Raw genomic sequence first — 16,543 nt, forward strand, 5'->3', positions numbered from 1 at the left:
TGTTTCTGGGAGAGGACAGAGGGCCCAGAGGACCTTCTGGTCATGCCAGGTGGGCCACCCAGAGCCCCTGATTGCCCTACTCAGGGATCCCCTTGACTCTCCCGTTGTCCTCACCTGCCTGGGGAACCCACTCTCCTGCCAGCTCCTCTGCCCCCAGGAGGAATGACCATCCCTTCCCTCTCCTCTTCTTCATTTCTACTTCCTTCTCCTCTTGCCTCTTCTCTGCCCTCATCTGTCCTCAACACTTCCATCAGGGCCCCACTCCACAGCCCGCAGTGCATAGCCCCACACACTCAGGCAACTCTTGCGAACTCAAGCAAGAATTCTCCCTTCTTCCAGCTACCTTCAATCCTTATTGCAATAAGGTGAATGAGTGGGTGAGGAAGGGGTTAAGTGAATGGGTAGGTAGAGGGATGGCTGAGTAAGTCGGTGCATGGATGGCTGTGTAGGTGGAAGGATAGATGGGTAAAACAAGAAAAATTGGATTGATGATTGGTAGGGGGTGGGTGAGTAGATAGGTGGATGGATGCATGACTTGCTGGATGTTTAGGTGGATGGATGCTAGTGGGTGTCTAGTAGGTGGAAAGGTAGAAGAATGGAGAGATGGATGGGTGAGTGCATGGATGGATTGATAGATGGGAAGATGAATAAATGATCAGTGGATGCATGGATGGTGGATGGACAGACGGGTGAGCTGGTAGTGGGTATCTTATGGGTAAAGAAATGGATAGGTGGGTGGGTGGGTAGATATATAGAAGGAAAATGAATAGATGCTAAACTGATGGATGGATAATTAAAATTGCAAGCTTATCCCAGAATATCAGATGATCTAAAATCAAGGATAATGGGAAAACCACCGGGGACATTTCTAAGGGGACAATGCAAAAACAACAGAGAGATTAAGTTGGCCCTGCTGCACTGTGTTTGTTGCCCCAAACAGACTGGGGGAAGGCAGGGGACTCCTGTGAGCCCCAGTGAGCCCCTTCTCTGTCCTCCCCTTGCAGGTGGGCTGTAAGGCAGCCATGGTCTTATTCCAGTACTGTGTCATGGCCAACTTCTTCTGGCTGCTGGTGGAGGGCCTCTACCTGCACACCCTGCTTGCCGTCTCCTTCTTCTCTGAGCGGAAGTACTTCTGGGGGTACATACTCATCGGCTGGGGTATGGTACCAGGGAGGGCTTCCAAGCTGGGGACAGAAGGGGCGAGGCCTGGGGAGCTCACTAGGGGGTGGGTGCCAACCCTGCCTGCACTCTTAGGTCTCCCTGGGCTGTGGGTCCTGCCTGCCAGGCTCTTGGCCAAGAGTTGACAAAAGTGCCCCAAACATCTGACCCTGGGGCAGGTGCCCTCAGGCTGCAGCTGCACCTAGGGCTGATCTGTGGGACAGGTTCTGTGAGCATCCATTTCCCCTTCAGCTCCTGAAACACAGGGTCACTGCTAGTCTGTAAAGTGCCTCCGTCAAAATTAGAAAAAGATTCTCCCTTTGGGTGGACACAGCCCCTCAGGCATAGAGCTCCACCCCCTCAGTGGAGTGAGTATCTTTGCTCAGTGAACAACCTATGTAACTGCAGGTGGCAGCCCTGGCAACCCACCCTTTCCTCCCTCCCTCCCTCCCTCCCATTCTCCCTGGTTCTTTCTCCTAAACCTCTCCCTTGTGCCCTCTCCTCTCTTTCTCTCGCCTTTGGCCCTGACAGGGGTGCCCAGCACATTCACCATTGTCTGGACCATCATCATGATCCATTTTGAGGATTATGGGTGAGCTGCCACCCCACCCCCTCCCCCTGGCCGCCATCGCTTGGGGCAGATCCCCTGGGTGGGATGAGGGGGACCTGGGAGCAACAGACTCTGGGCCTGTAGTTTCTAAACGGTTTGGGGGCAGAGCTGGAACACCAGGGAGGGTCTCTGAATCCGGCTACGGACAACTGCTTTCATTCTCCCCCACCATGCCCTGTCCAGATGCTGGGACACCATCAACTCCTCATTGTGGTGGATCATAAAGGCCCCCATCCTCACCTCCATCTTGGTAAGGCCTCTTCCCACCACTTAGAGATGGGGAAACTGAGGCCCAGCTTGGGTAGTCAACTTTCTTCAGGCCACACAAGAGATCCATGTCAGGGTCAGACCTGAAACTTAGGCTTCCCAGTGCCTATGCAGGATTATCCCCATCCCTTTCCCCATCAGTTCTTCCTCTAGGGTAAAGAAAATGGACTGGGAGGCCCATTCCTTAGAGATGTGAAGTAGAGTTCCCAGATGGCCTGCCCAAAGGGGGAAAAGCTAGGGAAGAGATAAGATGGACAGGCAGCAGGGTCCTGGGGAAAAAAAACAGGCCATCAGCCCAGGGAGCTGGACACCCCAGCCTCCCCTCTCTGACCTTGACCTCATCCACCAGGTGAACTTTATCCTGTTTATTCTCATCATCCGAATCCTGGTTCAGAAACTTCGGTCCCCAGATGTTGGGAAGAGTGACAGCAGCCCGTACTCGTGAGTATGCCCTGGGTCCCCCAGTGTCCCCATCCCTGGTCTTCAAATCTGCCCACATTTCCTTGAAGTTCTCCAGGAACTTTGGTGACTCCGGAGTCAGCAAATAGCCACCTCCCTCTTGCCCACCTCCACCCCCATGACCTGGCTCAGCCCACAAGTGTTGCCTGACCCAGGCCCCCCCCCTTCACCAGGGCTGCTTCTCCTGCAGTCACTTACCTAGCAGGTGATCTGACCCAGGTATGCACCTGCTGCCAAGCCAGGGAGCTTGAGAAGACAACAGATAACCTGTGCTTTATTCACACCATGTGCCCAGTCCCTGGCATGTGCCTGGCACAGAAAAGGGACACGGTAAATGCACAGTAGATGCATGCCCCGGGGGAGCCCCCAGGTGCACAATGAGGTAGCCACATTCAGGATGCGGCAGTCCCCAGTAATAATAACACCTGCGGTTTATGTGTCAGGCGTGTGCTAAGGGGTTTCCACGCATCGTCTTATATCATCCACACAGTCCCCTATAAACTGTTCCCATTTTACAGGTGAGGAAACAGACACGCGCTCCCTCCTCTTCAGGGGTCTGGGAGCGTATCGCCATGGCAGGGGAGGGCATGGTGTCCATGGGACAGTGGTCGTGCTCCTTGCTTAGAAAGGTGTGAGGGCTGTCCTCTACTCCCGGGAGGACTGGAGAACTAGGTAGGGTTTCATGAGAACAACAGGGCTCGAGGACAGAACTAAAGAAACATGGACATGGTGGCTGTGGGGAGGTGAGTAGGGGTCTGCCTGCCTACAGATGGGAATAGGAGATGGCTTATCAGTGCTGCGGAGACCAGACAACCCTGGGGCGCCCCATAAGGGCCTTCCAGTCCTGGGATTCTGGACTGTTCCTGGCTTGGCTTCTCTTTGGGGAGTCTTGTGCTGTGGTTCTAAGATTCTTGTCTAGAATGTCACGAGCTGCTGGATTTAGGATTCTATTCTGGAATCCTGTGATTCTCTCTGATGAGACTAAGGCTCACGTTCCCGGTGTGACGGCATTCTCCCCTGCTGGGTGCGTAGGAGGAGCTTCCCTTCCAGTCTGAGAACAGAAGGCCCTGCAGGGCTCTGTCCTCTGCCAGGGGGCAGCACATCAGGCCTGTGCATCCCTATCCTTTGCTTTGCCTGTGGGGCCCTGTTTTCCCCAACGTACAACTGCTCCAAAGAGCTCGAATCGGAAGCAAAGAGAGCTGGTCATCACCAGGTCCCTGTGGGTGAGACAGAAACAGAACAGCTGTTGGCAGGCAGACGGGGTGGGGGGGAATGGGAGATGGAGCTCCCCGCTGAGGGGCTGTCAGCTCCCACTCTCCACCTCCCCATAAGCCTTCAATTTAAAGAAAGCCTCCATCTGTCAACCTTGGGCACGTGGGATAGGTTTGTGGCCCAAGAGGGATGGGCAGTGCTCAGGATCTTGGCACGGCTGGGAACCGGGTCCAGGAAGGAGCAGGAGGGGCATTGCCAGCTTCTCTGCCCCCAGTCGGCTGTGGGACCTCAGACCCAGGACCAGGGTTCCCCAGACTGACTGCCAAGGCAGAAAAGATAAAGGCAGAGACCCCTGCCCCTCAGACCTCTCCCAGCCAGGGAACCATGGGCTCACTGAGCTGCCTGGACAGGCTCTGAGCTCAGGTGGCTGGGAGGCCTCAACCAGGATGAGCCCTGCTCCATCGGAGAGGGAAGAGTCATTCAGAATGAGTATCAGCCCTGCCCAGCACACAAGGCTGGTGAAGGAGGCGCTGGCCCTTCCGAGCATGCTGGGTGTGTATTGGTGTGGGGAGGCTGGGAGAGAGGGCAGCAATTCCAGAAAAGGTGGCAGCTCCTAGAGGAGTGGACGGCAGAGAAGCCAGAGACAGGGAGCTGTACTAAACCAGGCACAAACTTGAATGCCCAGCATCCTCCCAAGTGGCCTTGGGCATATGTGGTCAGCACCCCAATTACAGAGACTTCCTTCCCTAATGTCCTCATCCCCAGTAGAGAATTGGTTTCTCCTGGATGCACTGCATTTTATAGCACCCAAAGCACTTCTGAATTTACAGTGGGCCCCGTGTCTGTAATTTGATCCTGTTGAGCAGACATTTACCCCACTGTAAAGATTAGGGAAACTGAGACCAGGAGAGGGGGAACCAGATCTCCTGAGGGCTGAGAACATCTCTCCCTTTGCTGCCATAGAGCTTGAAAGACTATGTCTCATCCTCAGGGTTCAGTACTGGCCTCCTTTATAGTCTCTCCTCTAGAAGGGTGAGAATAGAGTTTCTTTCTCCCTCATGCTTCCCTCCAGGCTAGGAGAGCTGAGGGGCATGAGGGAACAGGCACTGCAGATCTGGAGCAGGAAGAGAGGTGCACATAGTATTTCTAGGAGCCAGCAGCCCATCCTCACACATCCCGGTTGTCCCTACCTCCTGTACCCACTGTCTGCCCCTCTCCTGTCCCCAGGAGGCTGGCCAAGTCCACCCTTCTGCTGATCCCCCTGTTTGGAGTGCACTACTTCATGTTCGTCTTCTTTCCCCACAACTTCAAAGCTGAAGTGAAAATGGTCTTTGAGCTCGTCGTGGGGTCTTTCCAGGTATGAACCGTCAACCGAAGGCTGCATTCTTCTCTGGGCTTTAAGGGTATTCAACCTGGGGCCTTGGCCCCTTGCCAATGGCTTCCATTTTTTTTTTTTTCACTGTAATAAGTACTGATTAAGCACCTGCTGTATGCTTAGCTCTTCGGTTAACCAGGGGAACACAGGGGCCAGGGCCAGGGGTGGTACAGGGCTGGGGGCTCCGGGAGTCTGTTTACCTCACCTCTCCTGCCCCCTTCTTCCCCAGGGTTTTGTGGTGGCCATCCTCTACTGCTTCCTCAATGGCGAGGTAAGCCCCTCCCAGACCTTGGTGGGCCAGGCAATAACACTCTGGTTGGCCCAGGGTCTGGAAGCATTGATGGGATATGTGCAGAGCAAGGATGGGTTAAATCTTGCTACTCCGAGTGTGGTTCTCAGGCCAGAAAACAGGTGGGGGCGCACACCTAGGACCTTGTTAAAAGGGCTGATTTCTGCCCCCACCCCGCTCCCCAGACCTGCTGACTTCGCATGTGCATTTTAAGACACACGCGCACACACCTGGGATTCGTGTGCACATCAGTTTTTTAAGCAGCTGTGTGCGGCGAGTGGAGGTGGGGGAAGGGGGTGGGCAGCCATCGGTTACTGTGGAGTCCTGGTTACAAAGCACAGAAATCCATCCACTCAGATGAGCCCAAATGAGCTGGAGGGCAGGGATCGGAAGAACGGGAATACAGCCACCCCCAGGCAGCACCCCTCTCCCTCCCTGGACTGCACTCTGATCATCTCTGCCTCCCACCTCCTCCCACTCCCCCCAGGTACAGGCGGAGCTGCGGCGGAAGTGGCGGCGCTGGCACCTGAAGGGCATCTTGGGCTCGAGCCTCAAATACCAGCACCCCTCGGGAGGCAGCAGCGGGGCCACGTGCAGCACGCAGGTGTCCATGCTGACCCGCGTCAGCCCCGGCGCGCGCCGTTCCTCCAGCTTCCAGGCTGAAGTTTCCCTGGTCTGACCGCCCGGCGCCCAGGGGCCCAGGGCGGCCCCTCCCGGCCGCACCACCCACCCCCGGGGCGGCACCGGGGACGGAGGCCTGCCCGGGCGAGGCCAGCCCCAGCCCTGGGCTCGGAGGCTGTCCCGTCCCCCCTCCCCGTCCCCCCGCCCCAGGCCACGGTCCAGACGCCCCTAGAGAACTCTGCCCCAGCGTTTTCCTGAGGAGAGGAGGGCGCGCAAAGGCGGGTGCGCTGGGCGCTCGGGCCCCGGGCAGATGCGGGGTGGAGCTCAGTGGTCAGACTCCTCCCCCAGGCGCCCCCTCCGCCAATCAAGGGCCAGAAGTGCGCAGCCGCTCGCGGGACTGGCGCGCAGCGCCGTCAGGAGCCATCCCGGGAAGGCCGCCGCGCGTCCCCTCACGGTGTACGTGGGACCGGGGAGTGCGCTGAGGACACGCAGCTCGTGCGCCTGAAGGCCACCCGCCGCCGCCACGGCGACAGGGCCTGAAGTTCCGCCGCGGCCGTCAAGTTCCTTTGGGTTAAGCATTGCCATTCCGGCACCTCTTGCAAGATGCAGTGCCCTCCCCCAGCGCCGCCCTCCGAGCTGCCCGCGCGTCCCGGTGGAGGCGTTCCTCCGCCTCACGCAGGTGCGGTCCTGCGCGTGGGGTGCCCAGCGTCTCCACGGTCCCCGCTCAAGTGGAGTGGTCCCAGGATGGCCGGAACAGTCGAGACTGCCCTACGGGGCTGTGGAAGCTGGGAGAACCCGGCTGAGAGACGCGCGCACTCCCGCGCCCCGTGAGCCTCGCGTACTCAGGTGGGGAGTCCGGCCCCGACCTCGCAGGTGAGGAAACAGCCTCGCGGAGCGCGGTGCCTCGCCTGTCACGCAGCTGGCGTTTGATCTCGGATCTGACTCACCGGAAGGTGAAAGCACAGGCTCTTTTAACTGCTGCACTTTATATATTGTAACAAACTGAACCCTCACTACTACTCCTTCCGGACTCCTGGCAACCCCGTTCCCACGCGACCCAGCCTGGAGTGTGGCTGCGGAGGCCTCTGGCCCGTGTGGCATCCGGACCCGAGCCTCTGGTCGTAGCTTCCTCCGTCGACCCTGCACCCTGTGGCCACGTGGCCTCCTGCCCGCGCCCCCGCTAGAAGACCCCCTCAGTTCTGCAAGCAGGCTTGTACGACAATAAATGGTGGGTTGAATTGGCTTGGTTTCTCTGGTGGATGATATTCCCATGTGGCTTCCAACGGACAGCCGTTTCCCCGCATTCAGAGGAGGGGAGGTCTCCGGGGCCCCCGCCGCCACCCCTCTGGCTTTGGATGGGAATCCGGCACTTCCAGGGGTGGAGCACGCAGTTCTAAAGGCCTTCAACTCATGTTTCACTGAGCGGTACCCTCTGCCTTCTGAGAGTGATGAAGGTCCTCACTCTCTGATGAGGACCCTCGGATGAGAGGCCCTGGTATCCTAAGGCCCTCATTGTGTCCCCTGACCCTCTAAATCCAACCAAGAGGAGACAATTCCATTCTTGGACCACTGCAAAACAGCTGCCAGAGCTGCCTGTGGTCGCCAAAATGGTTAAGTGGGAGCATTTTCCAGGCCACAGTGATGCCTGCAGACGGGGAGGGGCACGTGGGGTATGAGCCGACAGTGTTGACATTGCCCAGAGTTCGGCTGAGAGGAGATAGATAGAGGACAGAACAGACGTCACCAGAATGAGTGACAGAGCCAGTACGACTAATGGAAAAGGTTAGATGCAGAGGCAGGAGGGCGAAATCGATGTCAGTTAGCAAGAGGTCTCCAAAGCCACTGCCTGACCTGACCCCTTGGCTTCCACTTCCTGCAAACTTGCAAGGAGGCTGTCTTGCTACAGGCAGGTTCCAGAGACGTTGTCTACCAGTAAGGTCCAGAAGACCCAGCCCTAATCTTTTAGTCCCAGTTCTGATTCAGACGTTCTCATAGATCTTGAGCAGATCCCCGTCTCTCTCTGGGCCTCAGTGTTTCCACCTGGTGGCTGGCTAGACTTAGCTCCTGGCTAAGGCATGAGAGGCTAAGGAGGAAGGGGCTGCCCAGAGCCCTCTGCCACCAGCTCTGTCCTCTGGGCTCGGGGAGGACAGCAATGGGAGGGAGACCTCCAAGCAGACTGGGAACAAGGGATGCACAGAGAACAGAGGCTGTGAGAGAACAAGGAACAGTTCTCTGGAACTGAGGGATGAGCTCAGGCTGGTGGAAGGAGTGGCGAGGGGAGGAGGGGAAACAAATGGAAAGAGTTAACAGATTCTAGAAGCAGGGCATTTGCAGAGGAAAGGGCAGCACCTCGCCTGCCAAGTCAGGGACCCCACAGGCTGCCTGGGCTATGGGAAGGCCAGGAGGGGCCACCAAACCAAGCTGGACCCAGCCCGTCCACCACAGTGCCTGAAATCGACCATTAGTGAGTCATGGCTTCAGGGTAAGGAGAGAGCCCTGGGGAGACCAGATGTATCAGCCAGGAGGGTGGTAAGTGAAGCAAACATGGAGAGACCCAAGACACGGGCAGCAAAAGGGAGGACTATCGGTGGGGTCCTGCCCTGAGAGGTGGCAGTAGGTGAAAAGCCCAGTATTGGGCATTCAGGAACAGAGAGAACCTGAAACAATGTCTGAAGCCAGCAGAGACCATGGGCAGACATCCCAAGCTGCCTATGGAGGGGGGGGTGACCCTGGAACAGAATTTCTCCTGTGCTCTCTCTTCCCTCCAGCTGCTCAGTCTCTCCTGCTTCCTAGGGCACTCCTCAGGCCAGTCTAGCTCATCTCTGTTGCCACCTGGTGGGTACCTTAAGGACTTCACCAAAGTTGGCCTTTGGGCCCCAAACACCAGGGTTCAGGCCCCTCCCCAGAAGGCCAGGTGACACAGAGGGCAGGCCTCTCTCCTCAGCTCCATTTCAGAGTGAAATACAAGAGGGAAGAGGGAGTGAGTTCCCAGGACTGGTGAGCCCAGGGGCAGCCTAGGATTAGGGAGACCCAGGGCCTGGCCCTCAGACCCAGGTCCCTGACTTTTGTGGCACGCGGTGATCCCTGTCCGAGTCCCAGCTGCAGAGCTGGGCCTCTCGGGCGCGCATTAGGCCCTGACCCTTGACTGAGCCCTGACCCCAGTTTCCTGAGGGCAAAGCCCAGTTAACTCAGGCGGGTGCCTCCTGGAAAGAGGAGCAAGGAGCCCCCCACCATCCCGGTGCAGAGGACCAGCATCAATTCGATGGCAGAGGCCACCATGTGGACAGTGCTTGCCACTCTAGGACACAGGCTGAACAAGGAGGGTGGGCCAGTGTGCCAGCTGAATGGATAGGGAGCAGCTTCCCAGGTGAAGAGACATCGGGGCGTCTCTGAGGACTAAGTAGGGATCTCTAGGTCCCAAGGGGGCATGATGGATGCCAGGGACACCCAAATCCAAGTAAGCAGATGTCTGCGGTTGGCCCTTAGCAGCAGGAACCCAGTGAAGGCTTCTTAAATGAGGCCAAGGGGATGAGTGTGGACTTGGGGCAGACTGCTCTGGCTGCCCGAGAAGGGCCCCAAGGGTAAGTCGAGAAAAAAGGTGCCCACCCACCATCCAGGTGAGGGAGGAGGAGGAGGGGGCTTGGGGAGATGATGACCCCGTTTGGCACATGCTTTATGTAATGTCTGTGGGATGTCTGGGGAGAGCCCTAAGGCTACTGAGCTCAGGATCTAAAGCAACAAGGCGCAGGCAGGGGTGGGGAGACCAGGACAACTCCCATGGGGGAGGGGGCCCAGCTGCGGGCACCCCCATCTAGCAGCGCTGGGCCCAGTGGGGTGAGGAGTCAGCGTCAGGCCCTGCATTCCCACCACTTGCCCAGGGCCTGTTTCCTGAGCCATGACCCTGCCTCCCCCCAGGTCCCCCCATGTGGGAACAGGAACTGCTCTTATCTCTCCCGAGGGAGGGGGCCGGAGCCACAGCTGACAGTCATTAAACACCCTGATCAGGCCAGGGATGGCGGAGATATTAATAGCCAGGAGTCAATGGCCCAGGAGACACAGCCTCCCAGGGAGAGGGACAGTAACCTCGGCAGGCCATGGGGATGAGGAGGACGGGTCAGGAGGCCATCCTGGCAATGACCTAGCCTCCATGCAGGACAGCTGGGGTAACCAGAGTCCAGAGAAGGGAAGGGACTTGCTTGGAATCGCCAGTAGGTCATTGGCAGAGCCCGTCCTTGAACTCAAGTCTCAAAATCCCGGAGCCCTGCTTCGTCATATGGATTGTCATAGGTGAGAGTCATCCAGAGTGCCCTGTGTGGAAACACAAGAGCAGACCTAGCAGGAGACACCAATTCTTTAGTCTCTTTATAAAGATCTCGGCATCTTGTTCATTGTGTCTTTTTTTTTTTTTTTTAAGATTTTATTTATTTATTTGAGAGAGAGAATGAGAGAGAGTGAGTACATGAGAGGGGGGAGGGTCAGAGGGAGAAGCAGACTCCCTGCTGAGCAGGGAGCCCGATGCGGGACTCGATCCAGGGACTCCAGGATCATGACCTGAGCCGAAGGCAGTCGCTTAACCAACTGAGCCACCCAGGCGCCCCGTTCATTGTGTCTTTTTTGCATTGCTTTTAATATTGCATTAAAATTTTATTTATCCTGCTTACTGAATTTTTATTTTTATTTTTTATTTTTTGCCACCTCCTTAAATTTTGCATCTAAGACAAATGCCTCATTTGCCTCAGCCTGGTCCCAGCCCAGCTCCCAGAGGTCCCAGCATCCCTGGGTCCCAGCATGTCAGCGTGGAAAAAACTGAAGCGTTCTGAACCAGCCTCTACGTGGCTCAGAGGGCAAAGGTCCTGCCTGGGCGACGCCTACTAAAAGGCTCTGGGGTTAATGCAGTAGCTCAACCTAGTAGTTTCTGTCTGTCTCCTCTGGCATCCTCTGTATTTTGACTTTCATCCATAGACGTAGATGGCGGTCAGTACCCCAAGCATCATGTTCTCACAGAACCCCATCCAGTGGCAGAGAGAATGTCTCCTGTGTGACTCCTTTTATCAGAAAGAGAAACTATCCCAGAACCCATCTTCTGCACACTTTCCTCAGGGTCCTGGGCCGGGACCAGCTCACATACCTAAGCCCTGGATACAACTTCCAGAAGGAAAGTTGATCTGATAAGGAAGGAGGGGTGGGGAAGGCTGCTGACTCTCAGTCTCTTTCTGGATGTCTCTTTGGGTAAATACATGGCCTTTCAGCTTCCCTCCACCTGAGCCTGGTGGCACAGCATATGGTAGAGGGGAGGAAGCCCAATCAGTCAAGGTTAAGTGCAGGGAAGACAAAACACTCTGGGTATTTTGTGCAGAAAGATATTTAATGTAGGGAATTACATGTAGAAAGGTTTGTTGGAGTGGAAGTTAGGGCACACTTCTGCCCTGTGGTGGGTCACGTCACCCCAGCTGCCACCTTGCAGGAAATCATTGCCAACCTCCTAGTTGCACATCCACGAAGCTGATGACAAGAAAGTGGAAGGAACACCGTGTCCGGCTGCTGCAAAAACTCATGTCTGTCAGATCCCACCCAGCAGCCACCACGCTGCAAGGAGAATGGCCTCGGCCTCCCTTCTGCCTCCCAACCCCCTCCTGCGGTGCGTCCCTCTGGCAGAGCCTAGGCTGCGTCCAGATCCCCAGCAGCAAGGGGGTGCTGGGAAAGGGAGCCTTCAGCCTTCCAGCCCCTGCAACACATGGGAATATGGAAGGGGCAGAGGGATGCCGGGTGCCAACGGATGCTTTCTAGCACAGAGGCCCAGGTGGCCATGTAGCCTGAGTCCCCAGAGGGAGAGCCTGGGACAGAAGTCTGTGGCCAGGAAATAGGAATGGGGGACAGAGAAGTGGGAAACGGAGATGGGGAAAGCCAAAGGGAAGGTGGGTTATTGTGCCGGTCACTGCTCTGATCATCTATGAGGAGCAGGTCGGGTGCCCCTCAGAAGCGCCCTCCCTAGGGTCCCATTACCTGCGGGCTCCCACCGTCAAGGGCTCGAGGTCCGCCCACGTCAGCACCCCGATACTTCCATGCGTGAGTTCTCCGGTGGGTCCCTACCATGGCTTCCGAGGAACTCTGGGCAGAAAGTGTTGATAGCTGAGGTAGGGAACAGGTTATTCCTGTAGGAGCTGGAAAAAGTAGGTCCATAGGATACGAGGCAGGCAGTCCAGTACGGGTGGCCTCCTTCTGGCAGAGACAAGGAGCCTTGCACAAAGGTCCTGGTGCTACCCTGTGTACTAGGATCCTCACCGTGGCCGAGCTACCCACAGCCTGCTCTCTTGGCTGGGGCCCCGGGGCCTGCCCTGGCAGATCCAGCCCCACCTGGGCTCACTGTGGCCCCTCAGCCAAGCCGCTATCCAGCCCGGGGTGCGAGCCCCCCTCACCTCCCCACTGGCCGTGGCGGCGCCATCATGCCAGGCTCACCGGCTCTAACTCAGCCATCTTCCTCATGCCCCAGGGAGCACGCAGGAGCTTCTGGATCCCTTCCAGGCCTCTGGGAGCTGAGGGAGGCTGGGTGGTGCTCACTCCGACTTTCTTGCGATCAAATCCACAGCTCTACTGTTTTTACCCAGTAGGGCCACCTGAGGGGCACCAGGCTGCGTGGGAGGCTGATTCCAAGTGCAGAGTGGGACACACACCCCCTCCACTTTCATAGTGTAGGGTTCCCCCCCCACCTCAAGATTTCATCCCAGAGGATGAGAACAGGACATGTCTGAGAGTTTCCTTCCTCACCAGCTGAAGGTGGGTTTTCCTTCCTCCCCCACCCCCATCCTCCCTTCCTGCTCCCTGAGATGGCATTCATCCCCCACCCCTGCCTGTCCCCTGGGTCATAATGATGGCGTGGCTCCAGACGGTGAGGAGATGAGAATTATATCGGTTTAATATCTTCAAGGTATGGATGCCATAATATTCATTCAGCAAATAGCTACCGAGCGCTGACGGTGTGCACAGCGTGACCAAGGCCCTGCCCTCACAGCGCTGACCCCCCTAACGGAGGAGTCAGATCATAAATGAGGAAATTACTCGAGGATGAACAGTACAGCACAGGGAATGTGGACAATAGTATCGTAATAACATACGGTGACAGATGGTGACACTTAGTGCGGTGAGCACCGAGTAATGTACAGAATTGTTGTACACCTGCAACTAACATGGTAGGTCAATGATACTCCAATAATCAAAAAATAAAACATAAACCACTGATGCTCACAAAAAATAAATGAGGAAAATTACAGAAGGAAGAAGGCAAGATGAGGGGCTAGAGTGAGGGGGTGCTCTGTTAGTTGGGATGGTCAGAGGAGGTCTCCCCGGGGGTGACAGTGAAGTAGAAGCAAGTCATTTCCCCTTTCCGATAATGCTGCAAAATCAGAGGATTTTAAACCATATACACCAGAGCCAGGGCCCAAGGCCTTAAGATCCAGGTCAAAACATGCAGCCCCCTGCCTCTGCAGCAGCAGCCTGAGCGGTATGTGAGGAGAGTGCATCTTGGGGGCTCGGGGGCTCACTGCTTCCTGAGTGACCAGGAGGGGATGCCCGCCTGGACACGGGGAGGCTTGTTTCTTGTTGCCCTCCATTGCAACAGTGACCAGTTAGGCCCACAGACTCTGTCTGGGCGTGGGGACCAAGAGCACGCACCTCCCACCCTTGCAAATCCCAGTTCAGTGTCCCCAGTGGTGCCCAGTGACACAGAACAGGTAGCTCTTGAAAAGACTAATATTTACTCTTTCAAACGGAAGATGGCACAGGCCGTTTCCTGCGACCGGCGTCTGGCTCGCCTCATGGGATGGACGCAACAGGAGGCACGACGGGAGACAGGCGGATGTCCCTGCGGACACCAGCACCCAGGACGAGACAAGGTCTCCGAGATGGGGACAGCGTGTTCCAAGGTCCCGGCCGACTCATCGCATCTCGGTTTGCACACCTTCACAGTGGAGTGCTCACTATCTCCCTGAGCCCTGCTCACCAGCCCTGTGAGAAAGTTCATCCTACGGCTAGCCCTGTGTTCCTTGCTTCTGGCCCCTGCTCTTACCCCTGGGGCCTCAGAAAATGTGCCTAGAATAATCCCTCAGGGCAGTGGTGGTCCTGGTTAGCTTCACCCGCCCAGACTCAGTCCCCTCCGGCTTCACTTCCCCAGGCTCATGCCAGGGAACAGACTTGTTTCTGGGGTGGGAGGAAGGCCTTGCCTTGGGGGCACCTCCGTCCCTCCTGCAGCTGTGTTCCTTTTTCCCTGAGAATCCCCTGTGAGAGAGTCCTTCAGCTGAGTGCCTCATGTGGGAAAGAGTCTCCGCCAGGAAACTACTGGTCAGACAGCAAGAATCTGGGAAGGAGGGAGTCCCCTGTGGCCAGAGCTGGCTCACCCATCTACTTTCCCCTCTTGAGTCCCCTCCTCTCTGCTTTCTGCCCTTCCCCTCCCCCACGGTTCCAGAAGCCCTCCCTGACCATTATAGCCCCTGGCCTCGGCTTCAGTTCCCCCACCTCGCCCACTGGAAAAGCCTGGAGGCTCAAACACTCTGGCAGCATTTGGGGCTAGAGCCCCCGCAGAGGTGGGCCTTCTGGGCCTCAGTCCAGTGAGTGCTGGGCACACCCAGGGCAAGATCGCCAGGGGCAATGCAGGCCCCCAGAGTTCACCCAGGGCTCTCAGACCTGACCCCTGACTCTAGCAAGCTTTCTCTCTTTTCTTTAAATTCCTTATTATCCCTAACTCACATGCTCCTGGCCCCTTGTAGGCAACCACTCAAATGTATTTAACACGTATCTTTTTTTAAAATATGTTCTTACAAAGTATTTTATCATTTCGTGTGCATATATTTCTAATCATATACACTTATTTTTCTACTCAGTTCTACATTTTAGAGATCCATCCATGCTGCTGCATTACATCTAAATCTGGTACTTCTTCCTGCAGTGTGGTGCTCTATGGTGAGCCTGCACACTTGATCTGTCCATGGGAGACACAGACTGCTTTCTCCCAACACAAGTAATTCTTCCGTAAAATTTAACTTCATACCTATCCCCTCAAGGATCTGTCAAAGCATTTCCCAGGGACATAGAACCAGGAGTGAAGGATCCAGTGTGCACATGAAATTCGGGTAGGTAGCCAGATTCATTTGCTAGAGCCTCCATAACCAAGTACCACAAACTGGGTGGTTTAACAACAGAAATTTTTTTAAAAGATTTATTTATTTTGAGAGAGAGAGAGCACAAGCAGGAGGGGCAGAGGGAGAAAGAAAATCTCAAGCAGACTCCATGCTGAGCGTGCAGTCCCACCCGGGGTTCAATCTCACGACCCTGAGATCATGACCTGAGTCAAAACCAAGAGTCTGATGCTTACCCGACGGCACCACCCAGGCGCCCCTAAACAACAGACATTTATTTTCTCATGGTTTGGAGGCTGGAAGTCTGAGATCAAGGTATCGACGGGATTGGTTTCTTCTGATGCTTCTTTCCTTGGCTTGCAGATGGCTGCCTTCTCCCTACCTCCAAATACAGACGTTCTGGGGGTCAGGACTTCAACATATGCATGCGGGGAGAGCACAGTTCAGCCCACGACAGTGGCATTGCCCTTCAGATGGCCTGTGCACGAAGTCCTATATCCCCCCACACCCTCCAACACTTGATGCCATCCAGCTTTCTAAGTTTTGCCAAACTAATAGGCATGAGGTGATACTTTACTGTTGTTTAAATATGTGATTCTCTGTAATTCTAATGATTTTAAACATCTTCCTATGCTTCTTAGCTTTTTGGGTTTTTCTCTTCTGTAAATTGTTCATTTTTCTACTGAGCTTGCTGTCTTTCTTGCTGACCTACGGCTATACAATATTCTTTACATACGTTAACACGAGTTTAGGCTTTACTACTGTGTGAGAGTCTGTTAAAACATACTCATCATTTATTCAAAAAAGATCTTTTTATTACATGAAAACAGTAAGAAGCTGTATAGTGATCCCTATTGGTTTCAGACATTCTAAAGATCTCCTCCCATTCGTTTAACTTTGCCCGTGACATCCTTATTTGCATGCAATGAGATTAATCATTTTGCCTCAAGGGTTGTACCTGTAGCATTTTTCTTTAAGTGCACTTTTCCATCCTAGGTCACAAAGGTACTTTCCTTCCTGTTCTTCCGTGAACTTCCTAGTGTTTGCCTTGCACATCCGACCCAGCAACATCGGAGAGCAGACTGCAGAACCAGGCAGCGCCTCCCCGCCAGGGGCACCCAGGGGGACCCCTTCCTCTCTGAGCCTCACTCCTCACTGGCACTGCTCGAGGCCGTTTGGCAGTTGTCACGCGGCGCTTCTGCTCCCGGGCCCCATTAGCGGGTGGAGCTCAAGAAAAAGGAAGGCAATTCATCAGCCTGCACTGGCACGCGGCCCTCCTGGCGCAGCAAGGGCATCTTTCATGGGCCAACATCCCCTTTTCCTCTCTGCGGTGCTGCGGTATGTAGAGCACCTTATTCCCAGCCCAGGGGACGCAGCTCTCGGCTGCACTGTCACTGGCCCCCTCGGACAGGCCTCAACTTCCC

The 16,543-nt window shown here is 55.7% G+C and overlaps 1 protein-coding gene and 1 long non-coding RNA gene across 11 annotated transcripts in view; one reads left to right on the forward strand and one right to left on the reverse strand.

Annotated features, from left to right (window-relative positions):
• The window catches only part of VIPR1 (vasoactive intestinal peptide receptor 1), a 33,342-nt gene extending 26,108 nt beyond the window's left edge, over positions 1–7,234 (forward strand). For 4 of the 6 annotated variants that reach the window (XM_081825180.1, XM_081825196.1, XM_031018921.2 and 1 more), the window contains 7 exons: positions 1,005–1,158; positions 1,690–1,750; positions 1,952–2,018; positions 2,385–2,476; positions 4,934–5,063; positions 5,311–5,352; positions 5,858–7,234. In XM_081825180.1, the coding sequence (XP_081681306.1) occupies positions 1,005–1,158; positions 1,690–1,750; positions 1,952–2,018; positions 2,385–2,476; positions 4,934–5,063; positions 5,311–5,352; positions 5,858–6,049 (738 nt within the window). In that variant the 3' untranslated portion in view covers positions 6,050–7,234. The remainder of the gene's footprint in view (positions 1–1,004; positions 1,159–1,689; positions 1,751–1,951; positions 2,019–2,384; positions 2,477–4,933; positions 5,064–5,310; positions 5,353–5,857) is intronic. The other 2 variants (XM_081825188.1, XM_006747958.2) reach the window with 1 other exon arrangement.
• Positions 7,235–11,184: 3,950 nt separating this feature from the next.
• On the reverse strand, positions 11,185–16,543 carry LOC145722362 (uncharacterized). 5 transcript variants are annotated; one of them, XR_014146591.1, is made up of 3 exons: positions 13,746–16,543; positions 11,995–12,152; positions 11,185–11,532 (listed from the first exon to the last, which is right to left on the reverse strand). It is a non-coding gene; the product is annotated as an uncharacterized LOC145722362 (long non-coding RNA). The 5 variants fall into 5 exon arrangements; XR_014146582.1 differs by having other exon boundaries at positions 11,185–11,493; positions 11,995–12,207; XR_014146585.1 differs by having other exon boundaries at positions 11,185–11,493; positions 11,995–12,210.

This window comes from Leptonychotes weddellii, chromosome 1 (assembly GCF_054177405.1).
Source record: "Leptonychotes weddellii isolate Sample4059 chromosome 1, ASM5417740v2, whole genome shotgun sequence".
NCBI lineage: Eukaryota > Metazoa > Chordata > Mammalia > Carnivora > Phocidae > Leptonychotes > Leptonychotes weddellii.